The sequence below is a fragment of the Lolium rigidum genome, chromosome 6, assembly GCF_022539505.1.
Source record: "Lolium rigidum isolate FL_2022 chromosome 6, APGP_CSIRO_Lrig_0.1, whole genome shotgun sequence".
In the NCBI taxonomy this organism is placed as follows: Eukaryota; Viridiplantae; Streptophyta; class Magnoliopsida; order Poales; family Poaceae; genus Lolium; species Lolium rigidum.
Window position 1 is genome coordinate 105956379 of NC_061513.1, and position 15857 is coordinate 105972235.

At 48.4% G+C, this 15857-nt stretch overlaps 1 protein-coding gene across 1 annotated transcript; it reads left to right on the forward strand.

The window, feature by feature from the left end:
* The first annotated feature begins 8296 nt into the window (after positions 1–8296).
* Positions 8297–15350, forward strand: LOC124659183 (CSC1-like protein RXW8). The gene is made up of 11 exons (XM_047197117.1): positions 8297–8411; positions 9490–9838; positions 10094–10240; positions 10491–10554; positions 10643–10852; positions 12394–12591; positions 12683–12981; positions 13246–13522; positions 13679–13954; positions 14445–14678; positions 14753–15350. Exons 2-11 carry the CDS (start codon positions 9558–9560, stop codon positions 15062–15064), a joined length of 2298 nt encoding a protein of 765 aa, XP_047053073.1. The 5' UTR covers positions 8297–8411; positions 9490–9557; the 3' UTR covers positions 15065–15350.
* The last annotated feature ends 507 nt before the right edge of the window (positions 15351–15857 follow it).

Genomic DNA, 15857 nt, shown 5'->3' on the forward strand with positions numbered 1-15857 from the left:
TTTATCGGCAGCTACCAACAAAGTCATCGGCCTCGTCATCGTGGTGGAGCGAAAGGAAGAAGGTCATGAATATGACGTCCAAAGACCTGTCTACTACATAAGCGAGGTGCTTGATGGAGTCAAAGCAAAGATACCCTCACTTTCGGAAGCTAGCTTATGGAGTTTTCCTAGGCAGCCGGAAGCTGAGACACTACTTCCAAGAGCACCCGATAACGAGTTGTGAGCAAAGCTCCAGCTGTCAACAATTCTCAACAACGGCGACGCAACGGGACGGACAGCTAAATGGGGCATCGAATTATCCGCCTTCGACATCGCTTACAAGCCAAGGACTGCGGTCAAATCCCAAGTCTTGGCAGATTTCGTTGCGAGTTGGACGAAGCTCCGGATGCAAGTACGGAGCCGGAACCGAAAACATGGGTCATGCACTTCGACGGATCCAAGCAGCATCAAGGCTCGGGAGCCGGAGTCACCACTGAAGTCCCCTACCGGAGAAGAAGCTGCGGTATGTTACGCGAGATCCACTTCGAAGCTACAAATAACATGGCGGAATACGAGGCTCTACTACACGGATTGCGCATCGCTAAGGAAATAGGGATCAAGCACATCATTTGTTGCGGAGATTCCGACACGGTGGCACGGCAAGTAGCCGGAACACTGGAACGCCGGAAATTCCGTCATGGCGGCCTACGGAGACGAAGTTGACGAGATCGCCAAGAGCTTCCTCGGATACGAAGTCAAGTACGTCGGAAGAGACGACAATACGGCGGCGAGATATGCTATCCAAGCTCGGATCCGGCGAGAAAGCCAATTCCGCTCGGAATTTTCCTAGAGCATCTCCGGATACCCTCGGTGAAGGGCGCTAACCCGGAAAACCCGAAGTGGCGGTGTCTCCGGCTAAAGAGGTATTGGCTACCATTCCGGCTTGGACACGGCCTTTCCTGGACTACCTCATCGATCGAAGTTGCCGGAGGACGAGGTCCTCGCGCGCCAGATCATCAGACGAGCACGATCCTACACAATTGTTGATGGACAGCTCTACAAACGAAGCGCAACAGGGGTATTTCTCAAATGCGTCTCAAATCAAGATGGCATTGAAATCCTCAGAGAGATCCACGCAGGGGCTGCGGGCACCATGCCGCTCCCGGATCACTCGTTGCGAAAGCTTTTCGGCTAGGTTTCTATTGGCTCACGGCTAAAGAAGATGCGACAAGATAGTCAAGACCTGCCGAGGTTGTCGGTACTACGCTACTCAATCAAACGCTCCGGCCCAAGAGCTGAAGACCATACCTATCACCTGGCCATTTGCGGTGCGGGGGCTCGATATGGTTGGTAAGTTAAAAAGATCATCTCCTGGTGGTTGTGAATACCTCCTGGTCGCCGTTGACAAATTCGGCAAGTGGATCGAGGCCAAGCCGGTGAGAAAAGCCGACGGTGCTACGGCACTAAAATTTGTCTGCGAGCCTCGTGATGAGATTCGGCATCCCACACAGCATAATCACAGATAATGGCACAAACTTCGCTCAGGGAGAATTGAAGGATTATTGTGAGACAATGGGGATTCGATTGGACCTTGCATCTGTGGCTCACCCACAATCCAATGGTCAAGTCGAAAGAGCTAACGGTCTAATATTATCAGGAATCAAGCCACGCCTTGAAGAACCGACTGCGACGAGCAGCTGGAGCTTGGGCCGATGAACTAGACGCTGTCTTGTGGAGTTTGCGAACTACCCCTAACAGGTCAACAGGGTTTACCCCTTTCTTCCTGGTATACGGATCCGAAGCCGTGATTCCCTCCGACATCATCCATGATTCACCGCGAGTTTCCGCCTATAACGAAGAAACGGCTGACGAGGCCAGACAGCTATCTGTGGACCTGATCGAGGAAGCTCGGAATCTAGCTGATCAGCGCTCCGCCATCTACCAGCAGAAGCTCCGACGCTATCACAGTCGTCGAGTTCGGAAACGCTCCTTCATGGCCGGAGACCTGGTCCTCCGCCTTCGACAGGTGAAAGACCATAAGCTGCAATCTCCATGGGAAGGACCCTTTGTCGTTAGCAAAGTGCTTCATAACGGATCGTACTACCTTGTCGATTTCCGCGAGCTGAGGGATAGACACTGCTAGCCGGCGCCGGAAACGCAAGCGTGAGGATCCGGATGACATCTACGATGAAACAGATCGCCCTTGGAATATCGCACAGCTACGTCCTTTCTACACTTAGCATATTTTTCCGAGTTACAAACTACGTAATAGTTATACATGATCAATGAAATAAAGCTTATGGTTCACTCTTTGAGTCTTTTACCTCCTTTACTTGTTCATTTTAGATCGTGTATGTTTTTTCCGACTAAAACCGCAGAGCTGGATGTTTTCCGCCTAGGCGTGTATAAAAGTTGTGATTTCTAAAACCGTCCTTTAGGACGTAAGCTTAAGTTTTACGATTAAGTTGTTATCCGTTGCGAACTCGTGGATTCCTAGTAGCGATTTCCGGCACCTATGCCTGGGGGCTTGTTTCCGCGGTTATGGACGGATTGCCATTGGGCTTCGTCGCCGGCAGCGAGCATTTCCGACTAAGGTTTTCCGGCTCGTGGAAGGTCAAGCGGGCAAGCCGGAAAATAACGAAATCAGCACTTGCTTTCCGACATAAAACGAAACATGCACATAATATTAAACGGATAGCGAGGATAAGTGTTTCCGCCCCATGCATAATCGTTTCGTTCCTAGCTACTTAAAAATTTAAAGTCTTATTACAAACCCTCGGCGGGGCCAAAATGATGCAACTTGTTTCATTGTTTCAAACGGGAACTCTACTCGGAGTCCTCCTCTTCGATTGCTTGGTAGCTGGAGCCGTCGTCGCTGTCACCGGATCCGGCTTCGAGTCGTTCCAGAGTTTCCTCCGGAATGCTCGCTGCTGGACCCGGATCCTTCCCCATAAAACTCTGGCTCGCTTGCTTCCTCCTCTGCATCGGAAAAACCTTCGGGCAGGTTGTGCTTGTTGTACCAGAATGAGTGATCCACTCGCCTGACAAACAGCTCTTCATAGCCTTCAGTTTCCGCGAGGAGGGCGCTCATGTCGGAACTCTCGGGGGCTCCGCGTGCAACTTGCGCCAGGTTGAGTGAGGGGAAGAAAGCCTTGCAGGTGGCCAGGACCAAGGAGGCGGCTCCGCGCGCTGAAGATTTCTGCCAGTCCTTGATGAACTCCGGCACTTGTCGCATAAGATTGGTCATCGTGTCGATGACTGCGGTTTTGGCCTTCTTTAGCGACAGAGCCGTGGCGATTCCGCGACAGGCTTCAAACAGCGCATCAATCGAGATCCGCGCTTCCTCGTATGCCTCCGTCCTCGTCAGGTTTGAATCTTTTGTCCACTCAAAGCCAAGGCTTGCTGTGGAAGAAAGAGGTTCAGTTTCCGTCAGAGAAAACATACAAGGTGGTTGGAGCAACGACGCGGAAAAATGCTTACGGAAGATAAGTTTGTCAATGGCTTCCGCCTCCGCCTCCAGAGCTTTATTCTTAGCAATTGTGGAGATCACGCGGCCTTGGCTTTTCTCCAGCTTGTCAATTAGCTCCGCCTTCTCGCGGGTATGCTTCTCGGAGAGCTCCTTCCTCGCCTCAGTCTCTTTGCTTGAGGATTCTTTCATGAAGTTTCTGAGGGACTCGTTCTCCGCCTCAAGCACCTTGACCTTGGCGGAAAGCTCATCAAGCGAGGAGCGCTTAGCGGATTCTTCGAAGGCGGACAAGTTGCACATATTATGCATCATGAACTATGACAACACAAAAGAGAAAGACCCGGATCTCGTACCTTTCGGGCGGGTCTCCGGCAGCTGGATAGCCTTTTGGCTGTTTTCCGCGTTCTGGCGCAGCCCCTCGATCTCCGTGATCTGCTCAAGCACTTGGATGCGCAAATCTTCGTGCAATTTCCGTGTGGTCTGTCAGCAGCAGGGAGTTAGCCGGATATTTAAAATCTTGGGGGCTAGCGAGGAATTCAGTTGAGATATAAAAATTTTAAATTTCCGTCTAGAGTACATTCTGGGAAAGCATCGGATAATACACGTTACACGGAACTATATCACCCAATGCTTGGGGGCTAGTATTACCTGCCGCACTTCCCTGTGCTTGGCGAAAAAATCCTTCAAGTCGTCCTCCAGTTCCGCGAGCTCTCGCGTCTCCTCGTCCGGCTTCCCCCATACCTTGTTCAGCATCGCGGAAACCTCCGCGTGACGGTGTGCGAGTGTAAGTTTTTGGAGGGACGGAGTTGGCTCGAGGCTGACTCGGGTCGCATTGGTAACTTGGAGGAGCTTGACCTTTTGCTCTTGTTCTTCATCAGTAGGTCCCGCAAAAGCGGAACTTGGTTGATCTGGCGGAGGAGCGGGTGAGGAGGTCCCCGGGCGGAGTCGCCATGGTGGGCAGGGTCTTCAGGAAGGTCATCAAGGTCAATGATGTCCTTCGGATCCGGCTTGCTGGCAGATGAAGCCTTGGGCGGAACTTCCACCTCAGGAGTGATTGGGAAAGAAGCCGGAGATGGTTTGGCTTTCTTCTTGATGACCCTTGGGGCCTTGGGAGGCTGGCTTCCGGAACTTCAGGAAAAACATAAAAGCATAAGTACGAGTTTGAGCGAAAAAACCAGAACTTGGATCTCGGAAGTAAACGCTTACCCGGAAGGCTTGAAGAAATGCTTGGATGGCGAGGTTGCCCCTTGTTGCTGGTGTTAATCAGCGAGAGGCGCTTCTTTTCCGCCTCCGCTTTCCGAGTAGCCGCAATGCTGAGCGCTTCGCGGGGGCGTTTCGCTTGGGGGCTGGAAGGGGCTGGCCTCTTCCTCTTCGCAGGGCGACTGGCTTCAGGAGCTTCCGCCTCCGAGGCGGCTTCTGGATCCAGGTTACTGGTGGATGGAACTCGGAGGAGATTTCCGAGTTCATTTTCCTCAAGCGCTTCGAGCTAATGCAAAGATAAACACTTAGACAAAGTTTGAAGAAAAACAATAAACCAAGTCCAGACGGCGTACCGCGGTTCCGGATCCCTCCGTGTGGATGTCTTTGTTGCATACGTGAACATGGAGTTCACGTGGGATTTTGAGGAGGAGCCGGATCCTCTTGTCAATAGCGTCGGCGGACAGATTATCTTTTGTGGCGCGCATCTTGTCGTCACGCCCTGTGTATTCAAACATCAGGTGGTCCCTGTGTTGCAGCGGCTGGATCCGCTTCATGAACCAGGAAAGAGTTAGACCCTTCCCCGTCAGCCCCTCCTCCGTAAGCTTACAGATCCGCCTAACAGCGCGGGTCAGCTGGGGCGAGTCGGAGAAGTGAGGGCAGTGCGTCCATGACGGAAGCTCGGTGGCGGGGCAATTCTTGAAAGGTGGCAGCTTCTTCTCGCTCTTGGGATCCGAGACGTCCTTCAAATAGAAGAAACCCCCGGACCAATACCTCGCGGATTCATGGCGGTCGGTGTGGGGGTAGACGCGACCCGGGCGGAGGATGAAAGTGATGGACCCGCAAGTTGCCAACTCGGAAGTTTGGCGGATCTTCTCCTTCTTGACAGTAAAGAAATACTGGAACAGAGGAAGCTCTGGAGTTACCCGGAGGTGGCCTTCGCAGAGGGCGACGTGGTTGCTGACGGCGAGCACACTGTTTGGAGATATATTGTGAGGTTGGAGCCCATATGTCTTCAGAATCTCCCGGAAGAAGTCTGAAGGCGGAAATGAGAATCCGCGCTCCACCAGTGCCTTCGTCGGCACCATCTCGTCATCCTTTGGAGCCGGAGCTGGTTCGAGTGGAACCGACCTCCAGCTTCCGGGTTGCAGGAAACCCTCCGCCTCGAGGTTCTTCAGTTCCGTTTCGGTGGTGGTACAGGGCCACCATTTTCCCTTAGCTTCAGAGTCGCGCTTCCGAGCTTTTGATTTCTTGGCAGCCTCTTCCGCCTGCTGCTCCGTCTGGCCCGCCTCGGAGGTTTTCTCCGGGTGAGCGGAGGTCCCCTCAGCTTCTTTGCCGGAATCCTTTGAAGGATCCAGCCGGACGGGGGCGAAGGGAGGAGGGGCGGAGGAAATTGGCGTCGCCATGATCGGTTCCGAGGTCGGAGGCGGAGTTGTTGAAGACATCTGGAGAAAAAAGTTTGGCGGAAATTTTCTTTAGTCGGATCCCACATCGTCTTCCCCAAGTTCATCCCTACCAACTACGGCGCGAAAGTGAAGCTCCAAGGTTTACCGTAATGGCGTGCGGTGGTCGGAGTTGCGGTGGCTCGCCGGAGTTATGAACACGAAGAACACCACGGTGGCGGGTTCGCTCCGGTGATGCTCCGGTGGCTTTCCGGCGGGTTCCGGCACGGCGGAGGAGGAGCTCACGGGCGGCGCTCGGCAGAGAGGTGAGAAGGGGGTGAATGAGAGGTAAAGGGGTCGACGGCTGATATTTATAGGCTGAGGGGATAAGATTCGTGTTCCGCATCCTGTGGTCGGAACGCAAGCGTCGCGCCGTTGGATGCGTGACACGTGTCCCAAACCCTAGCAGTAAAAATGGCTAGAGATAAGTTACCGCGCGAATCGCGCAAAAATGGCGCCAGAATTGGCGGAACCGTTTGAGTCTTTTAAGATTCCGGGTAATTGCATGAGGATAAGTTGGCTCTCGTTCGCGAGCAGGGAGTAACCCGGAAATATTCTTTGAAATGTCGATGGATGAAGTCCCGCAGGATGAGAGCATTTTCCGGCTGTAAGTTGGAAAAGGAAGAAAATGCAAAGTTGGAGCTCTTCAAGTTTCTTCGCGTTGCCGACGATGCCGGAAACCTAAGGAACAAGCATGGCGGAAACTGCAGGCGAAACTCGGAGAATTCTGGGGGCTACTGTTGTGGGTATACTTCATGGGTGTACCATCGACAGTGCCTAGATCCGGCAAGCCCGGGTGGCCCACGAGACGGTGATGAGGCATGTGGCCCATCGGGCGGCCCGATTCTCGTTGATCATGAAGGAAGAAGTCCAGCCCGAGATCGGCGAGCCGGATCCGTACCGACATAGGAGTAACCCGGATCCATGGAGGCCCATGAGGAACCCGGATCCAGGACGACGTGTGTGGAAGGCGGATCCGTGACGTGCACGGCAAGATATTGTACCGTAGTTAGGCAGTCTGTAATCCGGCTAGGACTCTCCATGTAAACCCTAGATCCGTGCGCCTTTATAAGCCGGATCCCGGGAGCCCTAGAGGCACAACCACAACTCATTGTAACAACGCGAAAGCGCCCGGATAATTCCGGACAAGCGAGCAGTAGGCCCTGTCATCGTGCGGGTGTTCGAAGGCTGGGTAACTCGCGTACCACCGTCCCGTGTGCACTCCGCCCTATGGCCCCTACTTCTTCTCCCCCTCGTGAGGATCCCTCCTCCGGGGTACCGTCGATTAGGCAACGACAACTACCTCCGTTCATAGAATAAGGCCTATTTCTTTTATAGAAAATGAAGCTAAGTAAAATTTGATCAAACTTTTAGAATAAAACTATCAAGAACCACTATAATTTGTAGATATCATATAAAAATATATTTCATGATGAATCTAACGGTGTTGAGTTTGAATTGTACATACTAACATGTTTTCCTAAAGCCTTGATCAAACTTTATGTAGTTTGACTTTTCAAAAATAGATACCCTTAATCTGGTAATACATGGCCAACCTTTCTCTTTGCACATTACTAGCTACGGCCGATTGATGGAGAATATCTCCGGTAGGGCTGGCCGACACGCGCCAACCAAGCCGAAACCTTTGAATATTGTTGGCGCGCATCAGCGTTTCTGTACCTGGGTCCTGGGATGAGTTTTCTATGGAAGCAAGAGGCCGACATCGATCACGTATCCACTCCCGTGTTCTCTCCCCCATTCTTCTTCAGGAAACGTCATGATTTTGAGTGTGTGTAACGCGTTTCGGAAAATCAATCCTTCCGTCGCCGTCTGGTCTGGATTTATAGCTCACCAGCTCCTCCCGGAATTAGGTTGGAAATCCTGCACGCGTAACATTTTTTTCAAAAAAAAAAAAACTCGTCGGCGGCAGCAACGCACGCTTAACATCCTTCCACGTGGTCCGATCTGGACCATTTCCAAACGATCCCGACGGCTCAGCGGCGTGCGTAGGCACAAGTCAGTCGCGGATCCGGTCCGGCCCACGTGGCGGCCCGGTCTGCGTCACTGCTTGTGGGCCCAGAGAATTGACCAGCACACACCACGTTCCCCTGGGCCCGGCCGCCGTCGCTGACAAATCTCCTCCTCCATTTATTTTATTCTGTTTTTTTATTATTACGAACAAAGAGTAGATGGACTCCCAGGAAAGAGTAGACAAACTTGGAATCCATTAACTCCTCTCGCTCTCGCTCGGCTGCCCGGCCGAGCAATCTCCGGCCACCAGTTTCGGCCGCCCCAGCTCCGTCGCCATTGCCGCGCCGCTCGTCCAGGTAGGCGGCTCGCTTCGTTCCTCCTCCTCTCCCCCTCTCCGCCGACGCTTCTGTTTTCCTGACGATTTTCGGTGGCCGCTTAATTAACGGCGTAGGGTTCTGCCGGGCTGCTCGCTTTGCTTGCTTGATCTGGCCGGCGGCCGGTCGAGTTGGAGGTAACTTGACTCCTCTTCCTCGTGCGTTCTCCGTTAGTTCGGCAGATTAGTTCCAGTTCCGCGCGCGCAATCCTCGTCTGAGGCCCAGCGAGAGGATGCGGCACGCAAAGCCAATTCTCGGTTCTATTTGCGCGGTCCTCGTTTTATCCCCGCATTCTGTTCGTCGATGGACTCGCTAGCGAGTTCCGAAATTCTATCTGCTACCACGATTTCGCATGGTTTCGGCGAGGTTTCATGTTACTTTTAGTAAGTTCGGAAGCCGTTTCCTCATGAAGGCGAACGCACTCCCCTCCAATTTTGTATGGTTCGTGTTGTTAGGTTTGTTTGGTTATATGAGGATTTGCGGCGGGGTAGCAAAGCATAGTGTTGCTGGTGCGGGCACGCCAATTGATCCCACAGAATTATCGAGCACAGCCTACCTGTTGCTAACTGAACCGGACAGCTTGGATTCGTCCAACTCCACTTTGCAATGCTGACGGTGGTGTGCTCCCCCATCATATCTCGTGTCCTGAGCTTCGAGCGTACTCGCTTTTTAATATTTTATTATTTAGCCCATTGAACTGTATATTCCAGAACCACTTCAGGACACAGATTTTAGGCATAAAAGTTTCAGGCATCCAATCTAAAAAGAATGTTGCGGCCACACTACATAAGTTTGAGTCCGCCTATGTCCAAACGACAGCTTTAAGACAACTGGAGAGCACTAAAATATGCATGTACCAGCACTTCCATCGAATCAGGGCTAGTTTCTGGTTGCATTGCTGTGCTCGGGTTGCATAGCTAGTTCTGGGAGTCTTTACTCTTTAGACATGGGATTGTTTTTCTGGACATTGGGAACTGGCAGCGCTGCCATTGTGCAGTTTAGAATTTCAGTCTGTAGAATAAATGTGTTAAACAGCATCTCCCTCTTGCTGTACCTGTAGGTGCCGAGGAGATCAAGGATCATGCTTCTGAGCTGGTGTGTTGTGTGTGACTAGCTCAATAGGAAGCCATGAAGTTCAGCGCACTTCTCACCTCTGCAGGCATCAATGTTGGACTTTGTGTGCTCTTTCTCTCGCTCTATTCTGTTCTCAGAAAGCAGCCAGCCAACATCAGGGTCTACTTCGGACGGAGGGTTGCTGAGGACCATAATCCGCTCCGAGAGGGTTTTATTTTGGAGAGGTTTGTTCCATCCGCTGGCTGGATCGTGAAAGCCCTGCGGTGTACCGAGGAAGACCTCTTGGCAGCTGCGGGGTTGGATGCTGTTGCTTTCAATCGAATGCTAGTATTCAGGTAACATTGAATTTCGTCTTCACATGCATGTGTCCCTTCGTATCATTATGATCTTGGTTAGAAGACATCGAATCCTGATTAATGAGCTTGTTAGCATCTACATGTGATCTTAATCAGAAGGAGGCAAACTTGTAGCTCTTGCAGCTGTAAATAAAATAGATCCCTCTTATTTGCTGTTTTCTGTTATACTCCTTTTTTTCCATTACTTTAACCAAAGACTCCAATATAGAACACTGATACATTCGTTTTCTGCAGCATACGCATCTTTTCCCTAGCTGCCCTTCTGTGTGTGTTTGGAATCCTTCCACTGAATTATTTTGGAAAGAATATACATCATCTTAAGATTCCTTCAGAAGAATTGGATATCTTCACAATTGGGAATGTGGAAGTGCGATCAAGATGGTGAGCTGAGATTTTTTTTTTTGACCTGGGAGAAATTTATTTTAAGTTTATCATAAGGTGTTTTTATGAAGGCTGAAATTGTATATTTATTTGTGCTTTGCTGCTTTCACTATAAAGTGGTATCCTGCTTTGCCTCTAATTGGTTGATTACTTCAGTGTATATCTCCACTCTTCAAAACATGAGAAACTAACATGCATGTTAGAAATATACATACTTCTGTATTAATTTTATGGACCGATTGCATTGCAGGCTTTGGGTTCATTGTTTAGTCCTCTACATAATATCTGGAGTAGCTTGCATTCTCCTATATCTTGTAAGTTCTTTGCTCACAGAAAGTACGGAGTATTCTAGATCCATATTGAGGAGCACATCTAATGTTGTTTTTCTACTTGATCTAATAGGAGTACAGGCACATTGCTAGGCTGAGGCTCCTTCACCTTAAACGTGCAACACCCAATCCAGGACAATTTACTGTGCTTGTTCGTGGAATACCAAAGAAAACAAAAGAATCCTGCAGTAGTGATGTTGATGATTTTTTCACGAAGTATCATGCATCAAGTTACCTATTCCATCAAGTTGTTTACAAAGATGGTAAAGTTCAGAAGATAATGGTAAGCAATTTTCATACAACATCTATTTGTGCTTAGAGGGTACGGGATGAGGAGAATGCAACATAATTGCTAAGGTGCATAGTATTTTATACTATTTTAATATTTTTTATGATTTAACCTTTTTAGTCTTAGGCTTACTTATCTTGTGGTTCCATAATCACTATGGAGCATAATTAAGGGGTACTACCTCCCTTCCAAAAAGCAAGGCCTATAAATCTCGTCAAAAGTCAAAATTTGCTAAGTTTGACCAAATATAGACAAGAAAGTATCAATAATCACAATATTTGGTAAATACACAGTGAAAATATATTTTGTGATGGATCTATTGATATTGGTTTAGTATTGTAGAAGTTCATCTTTTTTTGTCTAAAAAGTAAAAACATGATCAAACTTAGACAACATTGAATTTTGTTTTATGGAACAAAAGGCAGTAGCTAGTTATGATACTGTACATTCCTTCCTTTTTCTAGAAACCGTCACGAGCTCTGCCTTTTGATTAAGAAGATTATAGTTGCCTTAATCAGGAAAGCTGGACGAAAACCAAATACGAAGGACACAAAGCCCCCATTGGTCAACAAAGCTAGAACTATATAGAAAAACACCACCACTGCACTAACACGAACTAAAGCCGCCAAAAATCTGCCCGCCGCATCTTGTCCCCATCGCACCTGCCACTGAGCAAGCCAGATCTGGCATGACCCGCTCAGAGATTGGCAACAAATAACCTGGCATGCCCCAAAGGAGCACCGAAGACGCCTCGTCAGAAGAACCTCACCACCACACCACAGGCTCTGCTGAGAGGGAAGAGAAATCAAAGCCGCTGCCGAAAGCCACCCCGAGCGTGCCTCCAAAACCCTGTCCCTGTGTCCCATCCATAGCTTTCTATCCTCCGAGGACTGGCACTACCCGTGGGCTGTAGCTTCCAGCTTGCGAACCCCACGTACGCCCACCCGCCACGTCCTACGCAGCCCCTTCACCACCTTCCCAGCCCGTTGCCCAGAAATCTGCTGCCCACAAGTAGGTCGCAATGCCACACGAATCGATCGCCTCGTAGCCCAAGCCACACTGGATGACTGAAGCCCGCCACCCCAACACCCACGCCAAGTTAACTCCATCAGCTGCATCGGCCAAGGCTATGGTCTTGCCGCTCTCGCAGCACAAACAACCACTCAATCGGCACAAAGCTGCCGCTCTTTCTCTTGGAGCCACCCCCACAGCGCTACTTCCGGAGCTGCTGCCCAAACATCCAAGCCTGCCGCTGCAGAAGCACTGGATCACCACCCAACGACGCCGGCCCAGCAACATTCCTTTTCCATGTGATATTTTTTTCTTCTCCATGATTTTGTGGAGTGGTTTAAATAACTTGTGTTATATCTCTACTTTTATCTGCACATGTGATATTGCATATTTCCTCCCATATAATAAATTTTGTTTTTCTGTGAATCAGTCATAAACCATTTGACTTGCTTTTGTGCCGTTTATCCGCTTATAGCAGTATTTTGCTTTCTGCTTTCGGAGTAAAACTGTTTCATATGCTGCAGACTGGTGCAAAGAAAGCATGTAGAAAGTTGAAACATTTCACGGACACCACAGTAGATCAGAGCTGCAAAGCAATTACATACCGGTGTTGTCTTTGTGGAGCCTCTTCTAATTCGTTCCAGTTGTTGCCTACTGACGAAGTTGCACAGAGCAGTGGGAAAGTTGACCTGAATGATTCTAGCTTGATCACAGATAATGAGGTAGGTTCATTTAGCAATCTTACATACACTAGTTTTTTTACCTTCATCAGTAAGTGTAAATTAGTAGTTTTAATTGTGGAACTTTACACAGGAATGTGCAGCTGCTTTTGTATTTTTCAAAACTCGGTATGGAGCACTTGTTGCATCAGAAGTACTTCAGACATCAAACCCTACGAAGTGGGTTACCGATCGAGCTCCAGAACCAAATGATGTGTATTGGTCAAACATTTGGCTTCCCTATAAGCAGCTTTGGATTCGACGGATAGCTACGCTTCTAGGTTCTATCGTTTTTCTGCTCTTATTTCTGTTACCGGTGACATTTATACGAGGTCTATCTGAGCTAGAGCAGTTGCAGCAGAAGCTTCCTTTCCTTAATGGGTTATTGACGAAGTAAGTACCAACGTTGTACTGGAACTGAACTCTAGTATTGAAGTTCATCTTCATATCAGTTGACTTGTAGAATCTAATATGCACCAGATCACATTTAGATTTAGAACTTGAAATAACATGCAAAATCGTTGATATTTCAACTGATCAACACATTATAGTTTGCTGTATCTTGTTCTCTGAGATTCTTGAGGCACCATTCATAATAGACATATGGCCTTTTGTTCATTTGAAGGTGGATCCTTTTGACTCATCTTTCATGTGCAGGCCATACATGGTCCAGCTAGTAACTGGATACCTTCCCAGTGTCATCCTGCAAATATTTCTGTACACCGTTCCGCCAATAATGATGTTATTTTCTACATTGGAGGGGCCTACATCTCACAGTGAAAGGAAGAGGAGTGCTTGTTGTAAAGTGCTGTACTTCTTGATTTGGAATATATTCTTTGTTAATATAGTATCTGGTACTGTCATAAAACGATTGAATTTTTTGTCAAGACCGAAAGACATCCCTGTTGAGCTCGCTAGAGTTGTACCTGGGCAGGTAAATCAAGTCTAAATTATATCCTGTCTTCATGCTGCAGAAATACCATTTTGCTTCTGGAAATATCAGTGGTTTAAAATTCACAAAGGAGAGGCTTGTTGCATGTATACTATTTCCTTTCTAAAAACTTGCTCCTTAAATTTGTTTTCGTTTCAGGCTACCTTCCTCATCACCTATGTTCTGACTTCAGGGTGGGCCAGTTTGTCATCTGAACTTATGCAACTCTTTGGTCTGATATGGAACTTTATAAGGAAATATATTCTGAGAATGAAAGAAGATACAGAGTTTGTGCCCTCATTTCCTTATCACACAGAAGTACCGAAGGTTTTGTTGTTTGGACTATTGGGCTTCACATGCTCTGTACTGGCACCTTTGATCTTACCTTTTCTGCTTGTATACTTCTTCCTTGGTTATGTTGTATACCGCAATCAGGTGAGATACTAAAGGTGGTCCTATACTAACAAAATGGTAAACAGTTATTATGTTGGGTTCTATTTTTTGTACAACCATGTTTCAGTTATAGGCGAACAATCTTGCAGTAGCTTGCACTGCTATGCGCGAATTAAAATAGGAAATATGCACTACATTTCTTGGCATCAACAATAACAACAACATAAAAGCCATTTTTCCAAACAAGTTGGGGTAGGCTAGATATGAAACCCAACAGAAACATAGGAACCAAAAGAAAAGGAGAGAAAAAAGTAAATAATGAACATGTAAAATAAGATTATGGCACATGAATTGCTAATTTCCATGCAGTCCTATCAAGAGCCAAATCTCTAGGAACATTCCACAATCACGTATTTATTCTGGCACATGAATACTACATTTCTTGTCAACTTGATAAAATACGATCACATATTTATTTGCTAGGTTTGAATCCTACCAGTTCCACATGCTAATGATCTTTATATGTTTTCAGCTGCTGAATGTATACCGCACAAGATATGACACAGGTGGTCTGTACTGGCCAATTGCGCACAACACAGTGATCTTCTCTCTCGTCCTCACCCAGATCATCTGCCTCGGCGTATTTGGCCTCAAAGAATCACCAGTAGCTGCAGGCTTCACCATACCTCTTATCATCCTTACCCTTTTGTTCAATCAGTACTGCAGAAAACGACTTCTTCCGCTATTCAAAACTTTTCCCGCACAGGTTATTATCACTTCTGTAATATCCTATGGCGATGAACCTAGGTCTGTTTTATTGATGGTTTGCTCTGACTGCAGGATCTAATCGACATGGACAGGGAAGATGAGCAGTCGGGAAGGATGGAACACATCCACCACCGACTCCATACCTCGTACTGCCAGTTCCCAGACACTGAAGATATACAACTGGAGAAAATTCATATTGCTGGAAATGGTGAGGATGAAAATTGTAGCTCAGGCGAGTCCAACAGCAAAGAAACCTGCGAGGAGCAGCAGCCCAGAAGGGACCTGTCTCACCCAACGCTGAAGGGACTCCCTGTAAGCCGTCTGCAGAATGCCGTGAGGTCCATCACATTCCTCATTAGGTTGCAGAAGAGGGGTCTATCGTGATGGAGAAATCGATAACTAACTGACTAACTAAATGCTAACCCCTCCACGTGTTGGCTCGTGTAAATGTACAGCGACATATGCCATACAAGTATATAGGGAAATTGGGTTTTAGATAGGAACATATAGGTAAGTGAAGCATCATTATACATGCGAGACTATGGATCAACTCCAATGAGAGGGGAAAATCCATGCAAAACAATTGACTTTACAAGCTCACTCCTTGCAGCTTGTTGCTTCCATTTTCAATTGGGGGTTTTTATTTCATCAGAAGTTTTAATTTGCTGAATTAGTCTACCCATTGAACCTTTCACCTCACATACCTCCAAGTTAAGGATGTAGAACTGGAATAAGTGGGATAGGAACATTTGGCTGCTTTTGACTCTTTCCGTTTTAGTAAATTCAGATCTGATTATACCATTTATCCCACTTCCACATCCCTCCTTCAAGTACCTACCGAGTCTACTGGGGAGTTCCCGGGCGCACCCTCCCTACCTTCATCGACGGCATTCACAACATCGACCCAAGGCTATCAATGCTAGAGTCACTGCCGCCATCGCCTAGGGCTCTGTCGCGCTGGCAGCCGAGGAGGACGATCTCGTCCTCCTCCCATTCGTCTTCATTGAGACCAGCGCGGTCGACGCCGTCCTCTCACCGCGCTTCCCCGTACACCGTGCCGAAGCACACGGTTAAGGAGGAGTACGCGCCGCCGCCCACAAATTGGAGGTGCGGCAGCGGTAGTGGAATCACAATCCGCGAACCGGCGTGGCAGCAACAGGGGCGCGCTGGTTCAGGC